We start from the raw sequence: 27,989 nt of genomic DNA, 5'->3' as shown, positions 1-27,989 counted from the left end.
TGGGCCCATGTATACCTTTCCTCCTTGTTACCATGTCTTCTCTGTTCATGAATCCACTGTGCCTGTACTGGGATGGCTGATGGGAAAGCTGGCTGGCGCTAACTGGCTGAGTCATTCTACTTGGGTGTTTAATGGTTCTTCAATGGTAGATGCTCTCAGCATCTGTAAAGGAAAGGAATGGAAGCAAGGTTGGGCAGAAAGAGAAAATGGGCTTCTGTATGGTCACAACCAGGGCTCAGCCAACCCTGTGGGAAGTTCTGAAGCTGGGATGGTTGTTGAGAATTGTCCCTTACTGAGGTGAGGGAGTCTGGTCTTAACAGTCCCACATCAATCAGTCATTTCTTGCAAGCTGCTCCTGGAAGGGGCACGACCTTGGGTAAGGTAGCATTCTTTGGTTAAGAAAATGACTGAAGAGGTCAGCACATAGCCTTCTCAGAAGCTGGGAGAGTAAGTCCTTCAGTCTTAAAGGAGAGATAGGCTGGTATATCATAGCTTCCATGAAAGAGACCATTACTATTTTTCTCACCAGTAAATACCCAAGCTTAATGCAGTGTTTAGCACACAGTAGGCATTCAAAGATCTTTTTGAATAAATAAATTACTGAAATGTCCTGCTTTCTTAGTTTGGAGTATAAAGGTCAATGTCTCACCCCATCTTCCAACATTTTACTATGAGAATTTCAAAATTTAAAGGAGAGTACAAAAACCATTTCCCAGATTTAACATTTTGTCATATTTGCTCTCTCTTTTCATGGATAAGTATGTGTATAGTATTAGTTTGGTTTTTTTGTTTGTTTGTTTACTGAACCATTTGCAGACTTCATGACAGTCTGTCCTTAAATACCCAGGTATGCATCTGCTAACAACAAGGACATTCTCAATATTACTATGATCATATCTGAATAAATAACAGAACAATTTAAAAATCACCTAATATCTAATATTCGGTCCATATTAAATTTCTATGATTCTCTGCAAAATATCTTCTACAGCTTTAAAAAAAAATTTTCAACCATGATTCTACCCAAGGTTCGTGTATTACATTTGAATATCATTTTTCTTTAGTATCTCTTAAACAGGAACTGTCCCCCTCCCCCTCTTCCCCAACCGACTTAACTTTTTGAAGAGACCAAGGCTAGGAGGGTTCTTCTCCCCCATTCTGGATTTGTCTAATTGTTTACTCATAGTGTCATTTTGTTTGTCCCAGGTAACATCACCTGCAATATTCCAAACCAGTGAAGCAAGGCCCATCTGAGAATATTCTTACTGCCCCCAGCAACAGCCTAGCATCATCCCAAAAAGTCATCAAGATACATACTAATACCCAGAGGGTCAGTCCTGCTGCATAGTCAGTTGCAGTCAAAACCCTAGCTCCCTGGAAAACAAAAGACCTCATAACTCCCACCAGAAGCTGGTGGCTTCCTAATGAACCATGTTTCTCCTGGTGGTGCCGCCATTGCTAAATGAAGGTGGCCCCAGCACAGCTGCTGATGAATAAATATGGCACTGTCGGTGCACGCGGTCAGTGCGGCGGTTCCATATTAACAAACTCTTTCATCTGACCAAGGACAAGGAAGCAACTCTAAACAGAGTGTATTGGGTCACTTTTATGCAGAAGGTGGTCTAATGTAGGCGCAACATAGACACGAGAAGTGGTGTGCTTCGGAGGGTCTCATGCCTGATATAGGGAACAGAATAGGTTTATCTCTTTATGTCACCTGTTCAGCATAGCATCTGCCTCAGTGCAGGGGAAGAAATCAACCAGCAGAGTACTTTGCTACTTTACTTTAGCCAGCAGTAAGACACTTGTTTGCTTATTTATGTGTTCATGGGGTGACGGAAAAAAGGAATTAGAATAAAAATTATTTTTTCCAATTTCCATTACCACTTCTCTCAATCTTCCTCCCTCCCTGTTTAATGCTATAGAAATCCCAACTATAAGAGCAGAAATTACCCCCAAAGTAGTTTGATTGATAATAATTGAGGTTGTAAAATTAATTGTGACTGATCATGTTTACCCGTTCCGTTAAGCTAATTGAAAATCAGGGGATGCTTGGTTGACTCTTGATTTCAGCTCAGGTCATGATCTTGGGGCTGTGAGATGGAGCCCTTCATTGGGCTCCGTGCTCAGTGGAGCGTCAGCTTAGGATTCTCTCTCTCCCCCTCTGTCTGCCCCCGTCCCCCCTACCCCCTCACTCTCTCTTCCTCCCTCCCAAATAAATAAATCTTAAAAAAATAAAAGAAAATCAAGGTGGAATCTCTTTCTAGGTAGATTCTATATTTTATTATATTTGTAAAATCCTAAGACTTATGCCATCTTCAAATCTCAAAAATAATTATATTGTTTTTGCAGCTCTCAGAACAGATGTCTGTGTGTTACAACTGTGTATTACATAAACAAGTAAGCAATCTTATATAGTGACATAAATGTTCGCTATTTAGCCATTACAAGAGTTGATGGTTTTCTGGTTTCTTTTTTTTTTTTTTAAGATTTTATTTATTTATTGAGAGAGAAAGAGCACACGTGCACGTATGTGCATGTGAGCAGGGAGAAGGACAGAGAGAATCTCAGGCAGACTCCCCACTGAGCATGGAGCCTGATGCAGGGCTCAATTCCATGATCCTTAGATCATGACCCGAGCCAAGAGTCGGACGCTCAACCAACGGAGTTACCCAGGCGCCTCATTCTCTGGCTTATTTCTCTCAGTCTTGACCAACCAAAAGAAAAGACAAGGTAGAGACAATCTGGGTGCTCCCGGCTGTTTTTATTCTCTCAGAAGAACTAATTTTCAAATATTTGAAGAAGTAACTGAAATCTCTTTTAATTTTGCTTGCCCAACATCAAGAACTTTCCAGTGCCCTTGAAAAACAAGTGTTTGCCTAAGGAATCTTCAGAAGCTTTTCTCGACAAAGGAAACTGTGTAAGAGGTGTGCTCCATCAAATGTTAGCTAGTCCGGCTGAAGGAAGTGGCACCGAATTGGCTGACCCACACCTGGGCAAATTGAAACTCACAGAGGAGTACAGTGGAGGAAAAGGGAGCAAAGAAAAGATGATGTTCTAATTTTCCATTTACTGAGAGATTACTTTTTTTTAAAGATTTTATTTCTTTGACAGAAAGAGCACAAGCAGGGGCAGTGGCAGGCAGAGGGAGAGGGAGAAGCAGACCCTCACTGAGAGGGGAGCCTGAGGTAGGGCTCGATCCCAGGACCCTGGGATCATGACCTGAGCCAAAGGCAGACGCTTAACTGACTGAGCCACCCAGATGCCCCTCATTAGGTTCTTGACAGATACTTTTTGCTAGCATAGTCATGTCTTAGCATGAACATAAGAGGGGTCCTTCCTCCCCGCTGGAGGTAGAACCCAGTTTCATCCTTAAAGTACTACCTGTAAATCGAGTTATTTAGCCCAGTAGAAAAAGTTTAGAGTGCTCTAAAATAATCTTGTTTGGAACAAGTTATTTTGCTACTTTTACATAACAACTGCAAAGAGCTTTTTGAAGCTGGACAAAGAAAGTTAAAAAAATCACCTAGCACAAGTCACAGGCCAATTTCAGGTTAAGAGCCTATGATTTGTCTGAGGGAAACTTACTCAAACCAATAAACGACACTAATACTAATAAATAGGTCAGTCTTTCAAGTACAGCAATGTTAACCAATTAGCTTTCCTTTGGCCCAGAGGTAAACAAGGTCACCAAGTCCAGCTATATAGGGTTACTCACTTTTCCTAAATAAATAATACTGTTTCATGCCTTCCTACCTTTGAACATACTGTTCTCTCTTCTGGAAGGTCTTTCTCTCTCTTCCATCTAACTTCTATTATGTTTTATGTATTAACTTCAAATATTAACTATTATGTATTGACTTCAAATATGTTTTACAGAAGCTCTTTTGATCAGATTGTAGCCTAAAGAAATTGACCAGTTTTTGTGTGTGGTGTTAGTTTTTTTTGAACAAAGTAGACTCAAAGAATTTTTAGTAAATTCACTAACTGCTACAACCTTGGTGGTGCCACTTCATTCAGTGGATATTGAGGGTCTACCACATGGGCCTTCATTCAGGGGATACTGAGGGTCCACCACATGGGCCTTCATTCAGGGGATACTGAGGGTCCACCACATGGACCTTCATTCAGGGGATACTGAGGGTCCACCACATGGGCCTTCATTCAGGGGACACTGAGGGTCCACCACATGGGCCTTCATTCAGGGGATACTGAGGGTCCACCACATGGACCTTCATTCAGGGGATACTGAGGGCACTGTATTAAGCCCAGAAGTCCTGTTTCAAAGACTTCATAATCTAGGGAAGAAGATAGTGATAGACAATGTACCTCTTACAGGAAATATACAGTACATTTCTAGGCAGTTGAGACTTACGTATCGAAATATGTAGCTGCCAGGAAATTAGGAAGAAGTTACTGCAGACGCTGTCTGAATGAATTTCAATTGCTGAAGCTGTTGAATCAGGGAGGAGGATGCAGAGAAGGAAGAAAAGAGTAGGTATTTGATCTGGATTTTGACAGATGAGTAGGAGATTGATGTGTACCTTGGGGTGTTGTTAAAGATAACCAGAACCCCACAATAGTTAAAGCAGTAAAATGGATTTTATTCAGGAACTATTGGCAATAGGAGAAAAGAGACCCCGGTATTACATCTGGGCTTGATTGCACGATTGCAATAGTTTCTGAATAAAATCTATTTTAATGCTTTAAGTACTGTCTGACTCTGGTTTTCTTTAAGTGGGGAGAGGGTAGTGATTCCAGGGTATTTCAGAGAGTCGTGAAAGAATAAATGAATGCAAAGACGAGTAAAGCAACTTAGGGAAAAAGTTAGTAATCCAAAGAGAGTTGAGTAGTCAAGGAGAACAAGAACTCTCTGTAGCCATAGCCTAGAGTGCTGGAAGATGTGCAAAAGCAGCCTTCTTCTAGTAGATTAACTGCGTTGTTTTGGTGATACGTAGATGTTTTTCTGTTTATTCATGAGAGTTCAAGTGGGAAAGTAAGTTTGAACAAGATTGCTTAGAAAATTGTGCCAAGAAGTTTGGACTTTATCCTGTAGCCTATGGAGCGAACTGGAGTATTCAGAGTCTGTACAATACTTCATGAAGATGACTGTGGTCTCAATAGATGACAGGCTACAGCAGCATAAAGCAACCCCGGCCTCAGTTTACTCATTTATAATAAGAAAATGTCTTAGGTCCCTTACAGTCCTGGCGGCATGCTTGCGAGGTACGTTTGCCCTCCTTTCATCACCTGGGCTCTGTACCTCACTCCCTCCTTCCTTCTGATCTTGGTCCAGTTGCCACCTGCCCTACCCCTCGGCCTAGCGTAGCTGCTCACGGACAGGTAGGAAAGGGGCGGGGGGAGGAGGAGGCGGGGAAAGACATCTCTGGAGTTAAACGAGTCTCTCCTCCGAAATCCTTTGTCCCCGACAGCCCCATCTGGGTAGCCTAGAGGGAACAGGGCGCGCCACGGGGCAGGGAGAGGAGCTTCCATTGCTTTTCCGTCCTAGGTTCCTCCAGGATGTTAACCGGCCGTCCCTGCGGCTAACCAAGCCATCCAGGAGGGCAGCAGGAGCCAGTTCCTCGCGCGTCCATGGTTCCCTGAGACCAAAGCTTGCGACTCTCGGCAGTCGCCGAGCTCCACCGCAACTCTCCGCAGAGACCCCTGTGCTAGAGCCCAAAGACGCCAGCTCGCAGCCGCGGCAAAGCGGGAAGCTAAACCCGGGAGGCGCGCGCCGCGTCGGCGTCACGTGAGGCGGCCCGGCCACGTGACCCGGCGGCCTGGCCTCTGGCGCGCGCCCCCCGCTCCTCCCCTTCGCCGGGCGTCCGGGCAGCTGCTCGCTGGCAAGTCTCCGGCCCGCGGGTCTTCCGAGATCCCCGCTGCTGGGCCCGGCCGGACGGCGTGAGAGAGCGACTTGGCGCCCCAGGTAGCTCGTGCGGCGCGGGCCCGAGCTCGCGGGAGCCGCTTCCGCCCCTGCTCTTCTCCTTGCTCCCCTTCCCCGCGGGCCGGGCTGGTGCGGCCCGTTCTTCTGCCCGTCCCTTCCCTCCAGGTGCGGGCCTCGGCCCCCCGGCCCTTCTGGCCCCCCAGCTCCCCGGCCCCCTGGCCCCCAGCCGCGCGTTCGCTGGGCGCTGCGTCCCGGCGGATGTGTGCGCAGCCGGCACCGCACCGTTAGCACCTCTGCTGGCGTTTCTTCGAGGAGGAGAGAAAGGGTTGGGGATGGGGGGAGGCTAACGAAAGTTTTCCCGGCTCCCTTTTTTTGAGCTGTTTGGATGCGGCTTTGCTCCCAGCTGAAGCCTGTTACAGCTCTCGGCGCTGTTTTGCTGAGAAGAGACCTCCCCACCGACTCTCCTCCCCATCCTCACTCGGCCCTTTCCGAGATTTTAGCATCTCCTCCTTCACCTCCGGAGGGTAGTGGTGTCACAAACTCTATTCTCCACTGTTTCCCTTTCCCCCACAACGCGGCTTCCGCAAAGGGGCATTCGCTTAGGGACCTTCATCCAGGAGTGCGGCGAACTGACTGAAATATTTCTCTTGTCCTGCCTCGGGTATACTACCTACTCTATTTTATAGGAGATGACCATCGAGGCATGCTCTATTCTTTCGTAAGTGGCTTTTTGTGTATATTTGTTTGCATGCGAGACATTCCGATGTCATCTTTGCAGCAGGGAATTACAATTTTATAAAACAATATTATATTGCTTAAACATATTTAAAGTATTATTTGACTTTGGCCTATTTGGGGGGATTATAGTTCTTGGAGGCAAAAACTCAGTTTCTGAGACTGTTGTGCATTGTGGGATAGTAACATCAAAACACCAAGGTATATCATGCTGAAAGGAATGGAAAAATGAGCTAATCCTGAGGGCAGTTTATAGTGTGCTTTAAACTTTAGAAGGTATCCATTCGAAGTGAGCGCTGGGTGAATTTCACCTCTTTGAAGTGCTTTCAGGGTTAAGTAGGTAACTGTATATTTTCATTCTGTTAATATAGCAATTAATCTGTGAGATGGAGGTCTTTTAATCCATTGTGTGAATACCAGTCTATTTATTAAGGACTTCTGGACAGGTCCTATTTCTTCTTCCCTGTAGAAGAGGAAAGATATTAATCATTAAAGAGATTTCTTCTACAGGGATTTTTATGGGTGTGATCCAAATGATCAAATTCTGGGAACTTCAGGAAAAAAATAGCCTTAAAAAGCTATCAAGTTTGCGCTTAAAAAGAATTCTTTTAAATTTTTAAAAATAGTGCCTGTATGTTCTAGTAAGAGCTTTGGCTTCATCTTAATAATCAGCTCAAGCTGGGAAGTCTGAGACCGTGTCCTGAAAGTCACTGTGGGGAAGATGAAACTGAAAGGAAATCAAAGACCATTATTATTATTCTATTTTTTCTGTGGGTACTACATTAAACAGTAATTCATGCATCATAAACAAGGTGTGGACGCTCAAGGATTCTAGAGTCCAACCAGGGCATTAGGACACATTTTAAGATATTCTGCGGTTTAAAAAAAAATCTAAAAATGTTACATGTTGTGTACATGTTGAGGAATGCACAGGAGGCATATGATGCATGTTTGGTTTAACCACAATAGACTTCATAGAGGTCAGTTAATCAAGTGATTAATCAAGTGATTATCTAAATCCGTTATGTGTTTGACCCATAACATGGACTTAATTTTTTAAAATTTCCAAGTACATTAAGTCCACAATATAGACTTTTTTTTTTTAATTTTGCAAGGAAACAAAATTTAGAAACTACAGAAGCATAGAGAAAAATGTACATCACCTGTAATTATACCATCTGAAGATAACAGCAGTTAATGTTTTGGGGCATACTTCCTTTTTACTATACAGATTTACTGGGTTGCTGTGTTCAGATTTCAGATTATAAGAGATATTGTAATATCAAAATCTAGTTCATACTTGAGTGTAGGAGAGCCAATAGCAAAGGTTTGAATATTGAAGAACTTATCCAGATGTATGTAATTTTGAGTTTAGATGGAGTTTGAAAGCAAGAGTTGAAATAGCTGGGGATACCTCAGGATTTTTTTTAGTATTAGATTTTAATGAGATCATACTCATGCATACCTAATAAATCGTAAAGTGTGAAAGGACTTTAGGAGATAATGAATTTCACTTGGGAAAGACTATACTCAGGCCATTCCTGAAAGATGGTATCTATACTTCCCAGAACTCCAGAAAAGAAGATTCCATGGCTTTCCTGAGATTAACATTCCACAGGGGCAAAAGAGTATGTTTGCTGAGATGTTCTTTTTGATGCTTAAGAAAACGTTTTAGTTTTGGAGATGGACCAAGTCTATCCGGTTCCAGTGCTTCAGTCATGAACTCAAATAGTATAGTGGAAACATCTAGTAATGTTGACAGCTGTGGTAAAGTGTTTCCAAAGATCACTGCCAGCAGTTCCTCCCATGCCTGTGCTTGACTGCTGTACGTCCCATTAAGAGATGGAGTCTATATCTGCTGCATTTGGATCTTGGAGGAGAGACCACCTGCAGAGGCCCAGCTATATGAGTGAGGCCTGTTGTCAGCCTTACTTAAGCTCCCAGGACCCGTGACCTCGTGAGGAACCTCAGCTGAGTTACTCAAAACACAGAGTTGAAAGCAATAACAAACAGCTCTTGTTTTAAGCCATTGAGTTTTGGGATGGTATGTTACTCAGCGAAAGATGATTGAAGCAACAACATAGCACCTTGTGTCATAAATCCTTCGTGCAAATGTGGTTCACATATAAGTCAGTCCTAAGATGTGATCCCTGAGCACAAAATTGAGGGCAGCATATGCAGTAGTGTGCCTTAGTGATAAAACCCTGAATTATTAAATCTTTACTTCGTATTACATAAGGATGTACTTACTGAATTGGTTTAACTGAAAGCTGTGACTGTATCTTGTACTCTACAAGGTAACTGGTTACATCAAAAATCATTTTGTGTAATTGGTTATTACCAGTCTTAAGTTAACGGGCTTTAAAGGAATTACCCATTATTGAGGTGATGGATATGTGGTGTTTTCTTGCAGTTTGCCATTTGATGAGTGTAGTACTGTGATTGTAGTTGTAAATACAGTACAGATGTAAGATCTGCGGTGAACACGTTTGAGAGACGCTTTGTTCTCAAGGGGCAAGAAGAGTGGAGCTTACGCAAACTGTCATTTCAAATGTGTATATTACGGGACTTTGAATAAGCAGATGATCTGTCATTCAGGAGCTCTTGTCTCATTAATGTTTAAATGAGCAACTTCCCATTCCGAGTCTGGTTACATCAGAAAAACAAACCACTTCACTGGAGAAGAAAAACTCACAGGAGATCAGATGGGTACTTTTACAGACAGACTTAAGGTTTCCAACTTCCACTGGGCCCTCCTAGCACCTTTGTAGGTTCCTCTGGTCAGTCGTCTTTCCTCACAGGGAGAAAAAGGTGACCCCAGGAGAGAATGACCCCAAATGCAAATCAAACCCACGTGAGATACTACTTCACACCCTCTAGGATGGCTATGATAAAAACGACAATACGTGTTGGCAAAGGTATGGGGAAGTTGGAACCCTTATAAATTGTTGGTGAAAGTGAAAACTGTAGAGGGAGGGGTAGAGAAAGAGAAGAGAAAAAGAGCTTCCACCTTCTGGTGCCCCAACCTTGAAACTCACCTCTCTCCGTATCTATCCTTTCCTTCTCTTGTGTCTTCACAGTAGATTCTCCCCCTTTCTAAGCTTATCTTGTTACCTCTGCTTCACATTCCACTTCCTGTTACTTTCTCAGAAACCTGATTTAGTGGTTATGTCCTGTCCTTACCTTTTTCTCTCCCGGCTCCTTCCCATTGACATGTAAACATTGTTCCAGTCTCTGGGAGCACCTGACTGGCTCAGTCCAAAGAGCATGTGACTCTTGGCCTTGGGGTTGTGAGTTCGAGCCCCACATTGGGTGTAGAAATTACTTGAAAATAAAATCATTAAAAAGAATTTTTTTTAAGTCTCTGACATGTTTAAAACAAAGAGATCACCCCACGTATGTCCTTCAACCCCAGTTCATTTTACATTTACTGCCTCGCTATTTCTCTTTTCCTTCACAAACTTCATCGTGAACAGGTTGTTTATATTCATTGTTTCCTCTCCTTCACCTTTCACATGCTCCCCAACCTGATGCAGTTGGGCCTTGTCCACCCACAACTTCACCCAAACCCTTCTTGTGGAAGTCGCCAGTGATTCTTGTTAAATCCAGTGGGCCTTTCTTTTGTCCTTACCTCGTTTGGTCTCAGCAGCATTAGACCCTGACACTACCTCTCTGTGGGATACTCGTGTCCCCAGGCTTCGTGACACTGTTTGCTCCTGGTTTTCTTCCTACTCTGCCTGTTCCTTCACAGACTCTTCTGCAGGGGTATTTCTTGTCTGTCTGCTGTTGGATTTAGAGTTCTTTCCAAGAGCCTGTTCTCTCCTTCCTCCATAGACTTTTCCCTGGGTGATCTCATGCCAAATTTCCAAATCTCCAATCCAGATCTTTCTTGATCTTCGGATTTATAAATCTACCGATTGGACATACCTACTCTGATATCCCATAGGTAGCTAAACTTAAAGTGTCCAGGGTAGAATTCCTCATCCCCCTCCGAAATTGGCTGTGTTCTCTGTTCTAGTGAGTGGACCACAGTTCACTCGTTACTTCAGCTCCCTTTCCCTTATTCAGCTCCTTTCCTCCCAGTCAGTTGCAGAAGCCTCTGGAGTCTGTCTCCTGTCCAGGTTTCTCCATTTCCTCGGTACAGGCTGCCTTCTTTCCTGCCTTACCGCAGCCACCTTAGGCTCCCTGAGTTCTTTTCATCCCCATCCGCTCTCTGAGTTCAGCCAAAGTAATCTTTAACAGACCTATATCTGATCACGCCACTTCCCTGCTTAAGGTCTTTCAGTGATTAAATGTTGCTCTTAGGATAAAGGCTAAGCTTTTTGGCTACAGCCGTGCTAAATTTCTTTCAGTACCTCCACCTGGCGTATACATTCACTCTTCCCTGCCTGTCTTCTCACAGGTAGTTGACACTTCCCGATTCTGGTGTTCCCATGGCATTCACACCACCCCATCAGAGCAGTGGCCATTCTGGTGAACATCTGTTTATATGCCTAGACCCCTCTGACCCCATGTCCGTTCTGCTAGGGGCAGGGGAGGGGGCTGTGGTATTGGCTTTGTGTCCTTTTTACCTATAGTTCATCCAGTAAACATTTATTGAATGAATACAGTATGGTTCTGCCTGTCCCCTGCTGGAATGTTAATTTGGCTTTAGGCCATCACAGGGTATGTTTGATACTTTTAATACGACAGAGACTGGTAGATGAAATCACATTAGAGCTGTTCACATAGGAAAGGTTCATGATACCATAAATGGATTTGAGCTTGGATCCCTCTATTCCAGCCTTGAACATATTAGAAAAAATAAAATGAGGTATTACTGTGTTCTATCCATTTCTTTAGCCTTTTGATCCTTTAGCCTTTTATGTGATCCATTTTACAAAGCTTTGTCTGTTTGTTGCTGTGAAGAACAAAACTGTAGAAGTTATTTCAAATCATTAAAGTTTCTGGTTTCCTTTTAAAAATAGAAGTATCTCATAGAAGTAGTACTTTTATAGGACTGCAGTCAGCTTCACAACCCTGGATATCTTTTTTTTTTTTTCCTGCTAATACTATTGCCACTTGGGTTGTTTGCTTTTCTAACCTGAGCACATGGCTTCAGTTGAATTATTTCTTCACTTACAATGAACTGTCAGATTCTCTGTGTCCTAGAATTGCCTAAAGCTTCTGTGCAATGAAATGAGAGTGGCCCCTTGGATGATGGGGATAAAGACTAGCTTCCAGAGGCCATGATTGCAAATTGTGTTTCAAGTAAAGTAACTTCCTGGCAGTTGGAAGGTGACATATGTCCTCTCCAGTGAGTAACAAATTTGAACAAAACTGATGAGGCAGAGGGTAGTCACTATGTTAGGACGTTCTAAAACATCAGTCTGTTTGTCAGTGAAGGTAGGAGGATTACCTTGTCACCTGTTCATCTGCGTCTTTATGAAGGCTGGCATAAACTCTTTTGGAGAATGCCGTATTCTTGGAGCCCCTTTGTCTTTATGGAATTTGTCAAGTATTCAGGATGTTCCCTTTCATTCTGCTAGTAAGGTAAGCTTGCAGAAAAGAGAAGGGGTTGACAGCTGTTCTAGCAGCTGGGGCAGTAAAATATCAGTATTTCGGTACATCTCTGAAACTTTGCTTCTTTACAGTACTTATACCATAGAACTGGTGCAGTAGTTTTAAAGTGTATTTTTATTTAGGGGTGCCTGGGTGGCTCAGGGTCCTGGGATCCAGCCCTGCATTGGGCTCCCTGCCCAGCAGGGAGTCTGCTCCTCCTTCTCCCTCTGCCCCTCCCCCTGGCTTGTGTGCACGTGCTCTCTCTCAAATAAATGAATTGAATCTTCTTAAAAAATGTATTTTTATTCATAAAATTTTGAGGCCAAGTCTATCTTAGAGGCCTGTGTGGACCTTGGAACTACAGTTGATGTCTAAGTCAGAGGTATTGCATCTGTTCAGTCTCAAAAAGCTCATCAGAATAAGCATGGAAGAAATGGATGAGAGTAGCATTTGTCTCTTCTGTAACTCGAGAGGTTTCTTGAATTTATTTTGCTGTAGCATAGACGTATGACATGACAAGCTGTGAGTTGCACCCCAAAAGTTTACCTAAAACCCTAGAACTCATCTGTTTGAAAGTTTTACTAGAATTGAAATACAGTACCCCAAAATAGAGAAAGATGGCTACACACTTAAATCTTTTGTGCTCGGGGTGCCTAGGAGGCTCAATCGGTTAAGCGTCTGCCTTCAGCTCAGGTAATAGAGTCCCACATCAGGCTCCCTACTCAGCGGGGAGCCTGTTTCTCCCTCTGCCTGCTGCTCCCCCTGCTTGTGCTCTCTCTGTCAAATAAAATCTTTTTTTTTTTTTTAAAGATTTTATTTATTTGAGAGAGAGAGAGAATGAGCGAGAGAGAGCACAAACCAGGGGGAGAGGCAGAGGGAGAAGCAGACTCCCCGCTGAGCAGGGAGCCTCATGAACCTGGGATCATGACCTGAGCTGAAGGCAGATGCTTAACTGGGCCATCCAGGTGCCCTTAAATCAAATCTTAAAAAAAAAAAAAAACCTTTTGTGCTCAAACAGGAACTTCCATTGGTGAAAAAGGAAGAAAGTTATGAAAAACACTCATTCCTGCAGGAAACTGGGTGATCTTCACTGAGGAAATGCTTACATTTTATGATCTGCTAGAATGCTAAAAATTTGATTTCTGGGATTTCATGTAGCAGTTTTTAGGATATATTATTTTCATATAGTTTTAACTGTTGTGCAAGTGATTTTTTTTTCATTTATACATTGATATGTATCACATGGACCATATATTTGTGTGTGGTATTCCGTTGTTTGTGTGGTTATTCTACTTGTGTTCTAGGTTTCCACTTCCTAGGATCTTTCTATTAGAAAATAATCTCAGAGCCAGGGACCATGAATGTATTGCTCTTTATGATTTCCCCAGCATTCTTGGTATGTGGGGTCATTGTCAGAAGAAGAATTAATACGTGCTATTATTTTGTTCACATTATCATGCAGTAGTGCTTTTTTGGTAAGGCGTCTTAGACTTTATCAATAGCTCAGTAACTATAAATAAATTCCTGTTGTAAGGCAGCTTAGCAACTTAAGCTGATAACAAATAATTACCCATCCAGTTTATGAAAACGGAAAAACCTCTGTTAGAGATTTTCAGTGTACATGTAAGTGCTTTAATTTAAATAAATTTTTTTGCAATTAAAAAAATATTTTTTCATATTTGACATAGCTGTTTCAAATAGCCTATACCAGGCTATATCTTGCATTCTAAAGAGCATACAGGCCACTTTTGAACAGATTGATTCAGCATTCAGAGTCCTTTATTTTTACTGTGACAGTATCAGCTTCTATGATAAGGAATGATGCAAGCTCGCTTCGTGCTCCCAGAATGACAGCAGAAGAGTCAGAATCTTGGTGCTAACCATTTCCGCAGGGCTGTTCACACTACTCTGACCTCTTTTCCTTAGCATGCTTTTAGGCCAGCAGAAGGCAGGTTCTGAGGTGTACTTTTCCATTGGTTGCGTCCATCTGCTTTGTTGCCAGATACGTGCTGGTTAGAATGAGGGTTGAGATCTGTGCGGAAGCCCCATCTTTGTAAGTCATAATTCTATTTTCTGGTGTTTCTGAGAGCATTGTTTTATCAAAAACAAAGTTTTCCTGGACTAGTTTCTCCATTTCCTGTTCTTTTTAAAAATTTTGTAAATGTATTCAAATATCTTTTTTGCTAGATGAGTAAAGCAAACCTTCCTTTAACAGTTACCTGGTTCCTAGGGGACGGGAAGATAAATGTGCTCTTAGAGGGATCAAAAGATTGGTTGCTACATTACTCCTTTAGAGTTCCAGTTCTAAATGTAGATTTCTAAAATTGGAAGGTCTGTGTTTGTCCTCTTGACTAAATTTGCTTTCAGAGTGTAAAATAAAATAACCTTTACTTCTCCGTGCCATGAGCTTTCTGAGGGACAGTGCTGGTCACTAGGAAAAGCCACCCAGGGAATGGGATTTTGATCTGTAGTACTAATGAACACAGAAAAAGTGTGTAGGAATATGGGATATGTTTTCAAGTGCTAAAGAAAATATGGAGAGCCAAGTGAGTTGGCATATTATCCTCTGAAGGCGTTAAAACTCTTTTCCATCCTCTGCTTTCATTTCTCATTTCTGTTCTTCTATTCTTGCTCTATTTCCATATGCCAAAAAAAGCCAAGAAATCATTGATTCACCTATTAATGCACAGTGAGTGACAATTGAGGCTGAACATATCAATGCTTTTTATGAGAAAGTACTTCCTAAATAATGGGCAGAAAAAATGTTGCAAAAAGAAAAAAGAGTATCTTACTGAAGTACTTCAGAAGTGATTATTTAATATAACGGACATGCTAATTACAACTCATTTTTATGATTATCAGTCAAGCCCTAGAAGGACTGGTCATCATAACAAATAGTTGATTTAGTTTGAATTGCTGTATATGCTGGAAAGTTCTAAGAAGGCTGTGTGTCTTTTAGAAATGTTCCATTCAGGATTTTGTTTAATCTGAACTTGTCTTCCCAAGACAAAATTAATGAATTATGATTGTACTTTTTCAAAAATATTTTTTAGGACTGAAACACTTTTATATTTAATTTTAAAATATGTATCTTTAAGTTTATTAATGCAGGTTTGGTGTAAACCCATGGATCATAATTTTCTTTTATTTTTTTTTTTAATTTATTTGAGAGAGAGAGTGCACACATGTGTGGGGGGGAGGGGCAGAGGGAGAGGAAGAGAATCTCAAGTGGACTCCCCCCTGAGTACAAAGCCACCCTGAGATCATGACCTGACCCAAAACCAAGAGTTGGTCGCTTAACCAACTGAGCCACCCAGATGCACCCATAATTTGATTTTTAAAAATTGTGATAAAATATACATAACATATGGGGCGCCTGGGTGGCTCAGCCGTTAAGCATCTGCCTTTGGCTCAGGGCGTGATCCCAGCGTTCTGGGATCGAGCCCCACATCAGGCTCCTCTGCTGGGAGCCTGCTTCTTCCTCTCCTACTCCCCCTGCTTGTGTTCCCTCTCTCGCTGGCTGTCTCTCTCTCTGTCAAATAAATAAAATCTTTAAAAATATATATGTATATACATAACATAAAAATTATTTTAACCATTTGTAAGTATACAGTTTACTGACATTAAGAACGTTCACAGTATTAGGCAGTTCTTACCACTACCTGTCTCCATAGAACTTCCTTATCATCCCAAACTGACACTCTGTATCCATTAAACAGTAACTCCCCATTCTCTCCCCCCTCACCCCAGGCAACTATCATTCTCCTTTCTGCCTCTATGAATTGGACTAGACTAGGTACCTCATGTAAGTGAAGTCGTACAATTGTGTTCTTTTGCGTCTGGCTTTCTTCACTTAGCCTAATGTTCTCACGGTTCATTCCTATTATATCATGTATCAGTCATTTCTTTTTCAAGGTCAAGTAATATTCCATTATATGTAGATACCACATTTTTGTTTATCCATGCATTTGTTGGTCGATGTTTGGGTTTTCCACCTTTCGGCTATTGTGAATAATGTTGCCCTGATCGTTGGTGTATAACTATCTGTTCCAGTACCTGCTTTCAATTCTTTTGTGTATATACGAGAAGTAGAATTGCTAGATCATATAGTTATTCTGTCTTTAATTTTTTGAGGAACTGACATAATGTTTTCTACATTGGCTGTAACATTTTACATTCCCACTTTCTACATTTAATTTTATATTAATAACTCATTTTACAGATTTGCTTGAAACACTCTGCCGTCCTAGGTTGTAAATTTAAGGCAAGAATACCTCTTTAAACTATAGCAGTTTAGGGGGTATATATAATACAAATAACTAAGCTTTTATTTTCATTTAAAATATTTGTTTATCCTTTGGTCACAAAGTGTTTGTTATAGAAATGTGGAATATATTTGAACAGCACAAAGAAAGAAAACATCACCTCTTAATCTCTCCAGAGAAATACATTTGGTGTGTATGTATCCTTTTATCTGTATATATTATACTTTAAAAAATTGTAATCATATAGCACATATTGTTTTCTAACGTAGCTAAGCCTTACAGGTACACTTGGTTTTTTGCAGGGTGTTTTGTTCTGTTTTTAACATGGAAATAAGCTCCTAGTTTAAGCTTTTTGTTAGCATCTCCCTTGGGATGCTTCATTTGAGGGATGCACGGGACTATGGAAGGAAAAGCATTGGGCTGCCTTGCTTAAGATCACTGCTGAATACTTACCAAAGTACGTGCCTATCCAGGATGACCTAGGTCAAGCAGGCTGTTTGGAGATTCTTCCCTGTTAGTAGTGCTTTCTTACAGAATATTACTATTTGAAGCATCTGCATTTCTTTTGCAACCTCTGGAGTTATGATATAAATGAAATGATGTTGAACTATGTCTATAATCCTTTAAGTGTAATCCATACAGTTAGAACAAATCTGTTAATACTTCTGCTTCATGTTTAGGCAAATTTAGTAGATGTCCTAAGACATCAGAACTGTCCTAATACTGTTCCTCTTGTGATAGATCCTTATGTTTCTGACTCATTGTCAGCCACAGGGGTTCTTAAGTCTGGTATAGATTTCGTAACAGATTAAATGCTAGTTGATTTCTAGTGATTCCACCTGCTTTAGCCTTTCAGATTAGTAGTGTACCCACTTTATAATTTTGTGGTAGAGGGTCAAACATATGAAGTTGATAGAATGATCCTTAGTATGATTTTCTTAATATTAGCTAGCAAAGGTGTCGCTGCCCCCAGGAAACTGGAGAAATTAAATATCTCATAAGGATGATGTGGTAATTTTGAGTTAATTAGAAAAAGTTGGTGGTCTTTGCATTTACATTACACTGCCTTGGGAGAAGATATGCCGCATGCCCACATTCAGGACTGATCTATTCCTTACAGCACATAGCACATCCTGAGTTTTAATGCCTCCACAAAACCTCTTGGGGAACCTTGTCTGAATTCTGAGGATCCCCTGTTCATGTCTTCAGCTGCTCATCTTGAACATAGTCTCGTGAAGACATCCTTTGTGCTTTAGCAGTCTGTAGCCCAATGAGGCACCTTGTGCTCATACACTCTTGTGAGTTCCTTGAGGACAAAGGTGTGTTTGGTCTCCAGGGCCTGCCGCCTAGTGGTTTTCGGAAGAAGGAAGGAATGAGTGACATTCTCAAGGTTTAACCAGACAAATCTAGATAAAGGCAATAGGGAACACATTTTTAGGGGGAAGTTCTTTTTGTATTTGAAGCATTTTAAAAACGTGCTGGTGTACATTATTAGACAAAGTCAGAAGGAAGTAATGTTGGAGAAGTTTAATAACTGAAGGGCCAGGGCTGATGTTCTCTGATGTAAGAATCAGAGGGCTAGGGGTTGAGTCCTGACTATTCCAGTCACTGCTCTGTGACCTTGGGAAGTCACTTTACCTCTGAGCCCACTTCTCATCTGCTAAGAATGGATTATGATCTTCCTTACAAGAGTATCGTGAAGATTAAGTGAGGTAATGTGTGCGAAGCTGCTTACCATTAGTGTCTGCCCAGTTCTGGATCACTGTTCGTGTCTGCCTTCCTGGTCTTCATTTACTTCACGGATCGTGTTGCTACGAGTGAATACGTGCTTGGGCAGCGTTACTGCCCTTGTTCTCATGTGTTCCAAAGTCCCCTGCAGCTTGTTCATTATATCTTGAACATAACATTATAGAATCTTACAGGACAGATTTTTGAGAGACCCAGGCTCAGGAAGGTAGGTGGCATGTCACACGGATGAATTAAAAGCCAACCTGGGAATAAAACACGAGCTTCAGGACACTGTCTTTTCCACCATGCCAAGACTGTTGCTAATACTTTCTTTTTATGATGGGTGTGGTCCTGTAAGATACATGATCTGGTTTTATATTAACTTTTAATTTTACAAGCCTTTGAAGAAATATCTTGTAAAATAAAGCTTCAAGTAATTTAGGAATGGGTTCATATAATATAAAGTTCATATAATAAGCCATCCTTCTGAAATATATAAGTTCATATAATAAGCTATCATTATGGAAGCCTGATTTTTTAGTAGCTTACCAAACCCTTGGGGGCAGAGTTGCCTGTGACTGATTAATGACTTCAGAATAATTGTACTGTTTTCAGGAAATTGTATAAGTTTGATGGTAGTATCCTTTGTGTTGTAATTTTAAATGTGGTGAATCATATATTTTTGGCTAATTTAAATTCCCCCTTTTCCCTATTTATTTAAAATTCTACATTATATACAGTATTAAATGTTGAGGACTAACTTTGATGTGGTTCATGTTCTAGGAAAATAAAGTTCTGGATTTTTTTTTTGGAATTGATCTCTCTGCTTATAGATATTTACACTGTTTCCTTTCTTGTGACTCCTTCCCTCTCTGTTTTGTAAGAGACACAAGGCAGGCCATTTGGGTGGGGCGGGGTGGGAGTCATCTTTTTTGGTTACTTCTAAGAGCATTTAAAACAATCATCTTACTATATAAAGAACACAAAAATCAAGAACAATAGTCCAGTAGGAAAAATAGGGACTTTATGTAAAAGGATGACGCATGAGGCCAAGAGGTGAAGGGTGCACGTGCAGATTCCAGATTGCGTGGCTTCAGGCCCTGACTCAGCCACTTACTGGTTTGAGCAAATTCTTAAAATCTCTTTGCCTCCATTTCCTTGACCGTAAAGTGAGGATTTACGTGAATTAATAGATGTAAAATACTAAGAACAGTCTTGGCACATAGTGTTCAAGAAATATCCACTGTTATTGTTGCTGTTATTGTGATTATCTTTTAAATGATGCCCAGCCTCACTCATCATAGGAGGAATTCAACCTGAAACAAACCCGAGACACCATGATAATACACTGCGTGGTAAGGTGTGGGTGACCAGGTGCTGCCGTACATTGCTGGTTATTTGATTTACTGGTACTACTTCAGTAGAGGACAATTTGAGATAACTGTTAAAAAGGTAAAATAGCAATTTGGGGTGCCTGGGTGGTGCTTTAAGACTTTCTCTCCCTCTGCCTCAGCCCCCCCCCCCACCGCCATGTGCTTGCTTGCTGTCAAATAAATAAATAAATAAATATTTAAAAAAAAATAGCAATTAGACTTTGACCCAGCAGTTCCATTTTTAGGAATTTATCTTATAAATATATGTATAAAAAAAGACAAGTATATGCAGTAATGTTATGTAGGCAATAATTGCAGTCTTTATGTTAGGAAAAGACTAGCAGTGACTTAAACAGTCTCTCAGCAGAAGCAGGTAAGTTGTTAACTTGATGTAATGGAATGCTGTATGTACCATTGAAAAGAAATGAAGTAAGTCTACATGTGCTAATATAGAATGATTTCCAAGATGTACTGTTAAGAGAAAAAAGGCTTCCACACACACCTACACATAATGCTTTTGTAGGCATACACTGTCTCTGGAAGGGATTAGAAACAACTGTTCACAGTGGTTGCCTTTGAGGAGAGGATTGGAGAGGGATGGTAGGGAGACTTACTTTCCTTTACCCCTTTGTACCAGTTGAAACAAAAAAAATTTTTTTTTTAAGATTTTATTTATTTGAAAGAGAGACAGCCAGTGAGAGAGGGAACACAAGCAGGGGGAGTGGGAGAGGAAGAAGCAGGCTCCCAGTGGAGGAGCCTGACGTGGGGCTCGATCCCGGAACGCCGGGATCACCCCCTGAGCCGAAGGCAGACGCTTAACGACTGCACCACCCAGCCACCCCAAAACAAAATTTTTCAACATGTTTTTATGTATTAGTTTTTTACCCTTCCTGAAATCCTTTGCCTGTTCTCACCAGCACGCACACATGCACACGTCTCAGAACATTCAAATGTCGTTCCAGGAGTCTGGCTGTGGAGTGATGGGGAATGGCCTTCCTGTTGGTGTTTAATGCTTATTGAATATGTGATGTGATTCTTGGGGCATAGTAGTCATCTGCTCTTTGTCATCCAAGTTGGTGCTGATGGGAAAAGTCTCCCTGGATGGTGAAAACTGAGGCCTTGGCTAAGTCTGCCTAAGCCCCAAGGCTCTCTCTAGGTGTTATCAGAGGTGCTGGAGCCCAGAAGGCCTTCCTTGGTCTTGAGCCTGGCTCTCCTGGCTATTTTTAGAAGTCTGAGAAGAGGGTGAGGAGGAAGGAACTTCAGGAGTTCTGTACCTCATTAGGAAAGCCTGGTTTTATTTATAAACTGGCTCTATTTCAGTTTTTAGAGGTGAGAGCCAGGATGGAAACGCACTTGGCATGGTAGGGTATTGTGCTTGTGCAGCTCCCTAGAATTTCTAGAAATACATTTTAACCCTAGAAGAATTGGAGGCATGACCAGGATGGATTCTTCATGTAAAACTCCTTAAACAGGTCAAGTTTAGAGTTCTATGGAAATTTATACCTATGTCTACTTTTTAGTAGTAGTCTTTATTTGATCTGTATATATGTAGAAAATGTGGTCGTAGAAATCAGGACCAGAATATAATACTTTATTTTATGGTTTCATTCAGTATATCTTAGGCTAGTCCTTCTTAATATTTTTGCCACTCTGGACTTAGGTGGGGATGTCCCACTCCCATCATTAAACAGTGGCTTGGTATGGCAGTTATTTCTACAAGGGATGGGGATCTTTGAGTGAATCCTGGGGGTGGGAGGAGCACATTGGGGAAGTAGAGGTAATGATTCTGATGTTTATAACATTCACGTGCACACACACACACCCTCCTGCCCTCTGTCTCCTAAGCAAGAATTCAGTGTCTTAGACAAACTAGTACTGTAACCTTTAACTTTATCTCAATAACCTAAAGAAAAAATTCCTGACGAGAGACCCTGGTTTCATCTAGTTAGCTGCCTTTCCATTATCTGCTCTCTGGTTGCAGATGAGTATGTATGAAACAGATAAGCACCGACTTGTAAGTACGTACGATAAACAACGGGTTCTAGCAAGTTGTTCCTCTCATTGCAGAAAAAGGCCCAGGTTTGACGGCAGAGGAAGGATTGGACAGGTTGCTGGGGAAAGTGAGTGATCCATTTAACCAAAGGTAGGTACTTTCTTTTGAAATTAGGTTTTGTTTCCTTTTATTCACAGTGTCTTTTAAGTTAGTTTAGTGGTTAATTTTTTTCTTGGGATCTTTTTTGTTGCAGCAGAGATGTTGGCTTATTTATAGGAATTACTTGAAGCCAGAGTCATGGTGGATGTAGGAAAGTGGCCAATCTTCACTCTGCTCTCACCTCAAGAAATTGCATCTATTCGGAAAGCATGTGTCTTTGGCACCTCAGCCAATGAAGCGCTGTATGTTACTGACAATGATGAGGTAAGAAGCTCTCAAAACCTAGAGTGTAATTTTCGGGGGTGAGCTTTAAAGTGTGAAGTTTGAAGACCAAGCAAAGGTTGTGGCCAGCCGATCTTTCCAGAATGCAGATTTACTCATATCAGTTTCTGTTTTGAAATAATTCAGTGGAAGATCCATAGACACAATTCATTCCACTTTCCCTGGTATGCTTTTTGGCACTTTATCCTCTTGGCCCTTCCTTTCCTTCCAGTCTTTTCTCCTACCACTATCCCAGATGTATCCAGCAAGGCCTACCTCCTTATCTTCTGAAAAGGTTGGGGATAAAAAGAACCTGAAATTCAGGAAGACCATGTCTTCGATAGAATTTCTCTCTCCTTTCAGTTTCTTGATTTGATGCCCCTCAACCCCCTGCTACTCCTTGAATTTCATAGTATAGCCAAATATCCTAAAACTTAAGTCATGTCAGTAGAGGTTGAATTTTTCTTAATCCGATCAGTCTTTTCCTGCCTACTGAGCTGTCACACTGAACTTGAGTGTGTCTTATTTTCCAGATGGAGAAGGAAGCCTTTGTGTAACTTTAGGCCAAGTGACTCAGACAAAACTATTTGTTTTCTAGGTCTTTGTATTTGGACTGAACTATAGTAACTGTCTAGGAACTGGAGATAACCAGAGTACACTTGTACCCAAAAAGCTAGAAGCCTTATGTGGAAAGAAGATTAAAAGCCTTAGTTATGGGAGTGGACCACATGTCCTTCTCAGCACCGAAGGTAAAGAGGGAACAAAGCCATCTTTTCAGTTTGTGGGAAATCGAGCATGACTTCTGAGCTAAGGGAAGGTGGGGCCATATGAAATAATTTCGCATGGTTTATTGCTTAATTTCTGAGAACTATACCAAACTGATAAAAGTGAAGCACTTCAGGCGAACTCTGGAACAGCCATAATATTGCTTGCAAATTAAGTAAACATTAGAATACTAATGTAAAGTCGTTGAAGATTAGATGTAGCAAACCAAGTAGCCTTCAGCCTAATTTTTCAGTGGATTTATGTTTTTATTTTATGTTTTTATAAACACACATAATTCTGGTTTTCCTTTCATTGTGTAGTTCCTGAATCTCGAATTTAAGAGATCTTAGTTTATTCCCAGGCATTCATGTGCGTGCCATCTGGAAAGAATATGGGATAGATTCTTCTCCTTTTAATCTCTGCCTCCGTAAGATCACTGAAGAAGGACACTATAGGGTTCTTCTTTGGTAATTTATCTGCACTGTGAGCAACCAGGACTCTCTGAAAATAGGTTTTGTATAACCTAAATTCTTCCCTTTATATTTAAGCATGTTAACTCTTGCGCTCTCTCTCTCTCTAGAAGAGACCCTCTGCTTTCTGTGGGGAAGCTTTCTGTTTGCTTGTGTTTCTCTCTTCAGACTGAGGAGTCACAGCTTCCCTGGATATTGCCAGAGGTCTTAGTATTGAGCTTTTTAATTGCCTTTAATTCAGATCGGAATCCACTCCAAGTTGTCTGCCTCTTTCTCAAGCTGTGCGATCCAGATCTGAGCATGATTGTCTAGTGAGAATATAACTGGTGTTGAGCGTAGTGAGGTGACGATCTCACTTACATGTTGTGTAACCATGCTTTCTGGCATCACGCTGGCTCTTTCAAGCAGTTACTACTTGGCTGACTGGTTCTGCTTGTCATCTCTTGTGACCTAATGATTTGATTTTTTCCTAACAAATATCAGTTTTAACTGGTCATTGATTTCTAACTGTAAAACACTGGGGCAGTTTTTTAGAGCAAACACACTAAAATGTATACATTTATTTATTTTTTAAGTAAAGATGATTTGAGAGTGTGTGTGCACACACGGATGTGCGAGTGGGGGAGGGGCAGAGGGAGAGAGAGAGACAGAATCTCAAGCAGACTCTGCTGAGCATGGAGAGCAATACGGGGCTTGATCTCACGACCCTGAGGTCATAACCTGAGCCGAAATCAAGAAGTTGGATTCTTAACTGACTGAGCCGCCCAGGCACCCCTAAAACATGGACATTTAAATTCTTGGTTTTCGGGCGCCTGGGTAGCGCAGTCGTTAAAGCGTCTGCCTTCGGCTCAGGGCGTGATCCCGGCGTTCCAGGATTGAGTCCCACATCGGGCTCCTCTGCTGGGAGCCTGCTTCTTCCTCTCTCACTTGCCTGCTGTGTTCCCTCTCTCGCTGGCTGTCTCTCTGTCACATAAATAAATAAAATCTTTAAAAAAAAAATAATAATAAATTCTTCGTTTTCTTCAAAGTGGTGACCTTAGGAAATTACAACTCTTGGAATTATTCCAGAGTCCAGATCATGTAGTCTTAACTATCTTGAGTGTTATAATTAAGATATAAACATAAATAAACATGAAACATAAAAATACAAATAAAATAAATAACATTTTCTTGTGGGAATATTTTTCTTTAGTTCAACTTTGTTATATATTTTAAACATGCCCTACATTATGTATCAGATGTATGTATAGCACATGTTTGTGCCTATTATATATGTATTACAAATAGTTTTAAAACAAATTAAACCATTTAAAACACTGTAGAAGGACCTTTGCCCCACCCCTCCTCAGTCTTAGAAACTACCCTTCAGAAGGAACCACTTTTAACCCCTTCAAATGTTTCTTCTCATGTTAATCTATATTTTTAAACTAACACGCTTACACTCTCTTCCTGAATTTTCTTTTTTAAAGATTTTATTTATTTGACAGAGAGAGACAGCCAGCGAGAGAGGGAACACAAGCAGGGGGAGTGGGAGAGGAAGAAGCAGGCTCCCAGCAGAGGAGCCTGATGCGGGGCTCGATCCCAGAACTCCGGGATCACGCCCTGAGCCGAAGGCAGATGCTTAACCACTGAGCCACCCAGGTGCCCCTCTTCCTGAATTTGCAATTTTAGATCTTATTCTTCCACTTTTTATCATGGCAGATAGAAGTTAGCTTTCTTTCCCCTTCATTTCCTCCTCCAGTCCTTTCAATATAGCAATACCACCATTTTGGTTAAATCGATATTCAGTGTTTGCATTATTAGGGCTCTGTAAGTATGATTTATAGCTGAGCCATCACCTCTCTGTACAACCGTTTGTTTACCTGGAGTTCATTCACCTATTTTTCTATAGGTCTGTCATGATACCCAAACTTGTTCATAGAGCATCTCAGCACTTCTGAGATTGTCTGGTTGTCTCTGGAGTCCTCCGTCCCCGTCTTCTAGCCAGGACTGGTCATTGTAGGCCTACCCCACCCCTCCCCAGCTCTCAGCCTAGAACTTCGTTCACCATCATGCATGGGAGTCCCCTCACTTTTGTCCTTTCTGGATCCCCTATTTCTTGGGCCTCGTGTCATCTTGCTTGGATTATACCCTTATTTGGGTGAAACGCATTCTCTGGTAGCTTCCCAAGGAAGGTGGTGTGAGAGAAGTCTTTGAGACATTCCCTTAAAATGCCTTCATTTTACGCATGCAGTTGCTCAGTGGTTTGGCTGGGCTTAAAATTCCTGATTGAAAATCCTATTTCAGAATTTTAAAGTCATTGCACCTCTCAGTCAGGGTTGCTTTGAGATTCTGATGCCATTCTGACTTTTGCTATTTTTGCATATGACTTTTTTCCTCTTTGGAAGGTTTAAGGATCTTTTCTTTATTCACAGTTTTCTGAAAAAATCATGGCTATGTACTCTGGTGTGGATAATTTTTAATTAAAATTTTATGAGAGAGTGTGCACACGAGTGAGAGAGAGAGAGAGCATGCTAAGCAGGGAGACTGACTGGGGCTCAATCCTAGGACCCCGGAACTATGACCTGAACCAAAGGCAGATGCTGAACCAACTAAGCCGAGGCCCCCCAATTTTTAATTTATTGATCATTCTGTTGACTCTTCAGTTTGGAAATTCCTTCATGTCTAAATTATTTTCTTGTCATATTTCATGGATAATGTCCCTCCTTTGTTTTCTCTGTTCTCTTCTTTTCTGGAATTTTTCTTAGAAGGAAGAGGATTCTGAACTGATCTTCTTGTTTATATTTTGTTTCCTATCTGCTTTTTGGGAAATTTCTTCAACTTCATGTTACAACTCTGATGTCACATTTTCATGTTTCTGTTGTTACATTTTCCCGTTCTCTTTCTCATTCTCTCAGTGTGCCTTTCCCGAGCCTCCTGTCCTTGTGTCATGGATTCACTAACTTCTCTTTGAGGCTGTTACTTTCAAGTTGTCTTCTGGTCTCTGCACTGTTCCCCCCCCCCCCCCCAGTTTTCTTCTTTCTCTTTAATTTGTTTTGGTCTCTGACTTTTCTTGTCAGAGGCTTTCTTGAAAAGTTTGGTGATCCTTGGCCATCTGTCCGCGGGTGAGACCCAGGTGCTGATTCACGTGCTGGGAACACTGGATTCATGGGTGGGGTTTGTCAAGTGCTGAGCTTCACTTTACAGAGATACTGTTTCATTAGGGATTCTCGCAGTGTCAGTATACGAGCTTCTGTAGGGTGGAACCTTCCAGATTCCTGACCATCCAGGGTTTTTTTTTGCCAGCTTTCCATGAGCAGGGGAAGGACAGGGACCTCACTATTTAGTAGCGGATTTCCACTTCTCCTTTTCTCACTACGGTGCCTCACAGCTCTCGTCAGGGCCTCTGTAGCTTATTTTCCTAGCTCATTTTCTTTGTCTTGTTATGTAGGAGAAGGGAAGGAAGGAGGTTTGGGCAAAGGGAGAACTTGGGTTGCAGGGCATTTACAGTAAGAAATTCACAGCACATAAATGCTGTGGGTCTCTTGTCTTATACCAGTGTTGGGAAGGGGTGGTTGCCTGACCCCACAGCAGGAGGATGAGGATGTGGGGTCTAAGTGCTTCTGTTTTTGTTACACCTGCCCTTACATCTCCTGTGGTGTCTGGTCTCTTCAGTCCCTGGGCCTTCCTGGGATCCTCTGGTTGTAATTGGCTTCTCCTTCTGCAGTTGTACCTTCTCTGTGTCACCTTCTCTGTGTCACCTTCTCTGGTCGGCCGTGTTACCACATCCGTCTGCCTTCATTCTTCCAAAAGTTTGTTGTCATCTCTCCTACTGTATTTTCTTTATTGTTCTTTTTTGTCCTTGAGTGTTTATGCCTTTAAAAAAAAAAATTGTTTCCGTCACTGTATTTCAGTAGGTTTTCGGGAAGGAATAAAGATAATGTGTTCAATTCTCCATGCTTTGCTGACTTGTGTGCTATTTCTAAAAGGTATTTTAGGAATATTTTGATCAATGCTACATTATTAAATTGAAAATCTAGGGTGTGAGCACGATCTGGCTGCCACATCTGTCACCCTATTGACCGCCAGAGTTTGTACAGCTGATCCGGCTGGGTAGGTGGGTGTCCCCTTCCTCCCTCCCTGCTCCACGTGCGCCCTCCCGAAGCTGTGCGCTCGGTCGAGGAGGCCGATGTTCCCCGATAGAGGAAGTCAGGGGTATTCGAGTAGCTACGCTCCCCTGCTAGAGCCTCCAGACAAGCTCTCAGAGTCCATTTGTAGGAGAATGTAGGGTAGTCAGCTTCCAAGACTCTAGACACATCCATATAAGGCGCTACATGTGGCAGTCTGCCTTTCCTCAAAAAAGAAAAAGAAGAAGAAAATCTAGTCCCATCTGGTGACTGCTCTGAAGATCAGTATTCATTTAGTATTATTACTTTACATACAGACCGAGGGCTTGTGGATTTCTTTTTTTGTTTTCTGAAGCAAACGACTAATTAAGTTACTTATAAAATTAGCTGTTTCTGACCACTTCTCCAACTCCGTGTGCAGTCTCTGAAGGCTGAGTTTCCTTGAAGGTCAGAACTTAATAGGATGCTTCTTTGCCTCCCTCTGTGCTCTCCCTTTCCTGGGCCTTTCCCACTCCCCACTCTCCCTTCTATCCTGGTTGGTTTCACTGTCTCATCCTTTGGTAATTTTGCTCATCTCTTGACCCTCACATGATTCTGAAGCTTGATCCTTGGTCAGTCAGAGACTGTGTGGCAAGAGCAAGGCTGGGAAAGTCAATGCCGGTACCCCGTTGGATGGGGTTGCTTTGAAAGCTTCCTGGGGAGTTGGGAC

At 41.7% G+C, this 27,989-nt stretch overlaps 1 protein-coding gene across 5 annotated transcripts in view; it reads left to right on the top strand.

Annotated features, from left to right (window-relative positions):
* Nucleotides 1-5,777: 5,777 nt before the first annotated feature.
* The window catches only part of RCBTB1 (RCC1 and BTB domain containing protein 1), a 49,819-nt gene continuing 27,607 nt past the window's right edge, over nt 5,778-27,989 (top strand). For 2 of the 5 annotated variants that reach the window (XR_006779523.2, XM_045796839.2), the window contains exons 1-4: nt 5,778-5,926; nt 21,594-21,669; nt 21,773-21,942; nt 22,538-22,688. Coding sequence is in view for 4 of the 5 variants with exons in the window: in XM_045796839.2 (XP_045652795.1) it covers nt 21,817-21,942; nt 22,538-22,688 (277 nt within the window). In the remaining variant the exon portion in view is untranslated. Of the gene's footprint in view, nt 5,927-6,570; nt 6,603-21,593; nt 21,670-21,772; nt 21,943-22,537; nt 22,689-27,989 lie in introns of all 5 variants that reach the window. The other 3 variants (XM_045796842.2, XM_045796840.2, XM_045796841.2) reach the window with 3 other exon arrangements.

The sequence above is a fragment of the Ursus americanus genome, chromosome 10 (genome assembly GCF_024610735.1).
Source record: "Ursus americanus isolate L20-20 chromosome 10, mUrsAme1.1.p, whole genome shotgun sequence".
NCBI lineage: Eukaryota > Metazoa > Chordata > Mammalia > Carnivora > Ursidae > Ursus > Ursus americanus.
Note: the sequence above shows the minus strand (reverse complement) of the source record. Positions and strands in the feature narration are given on the sequence as shown.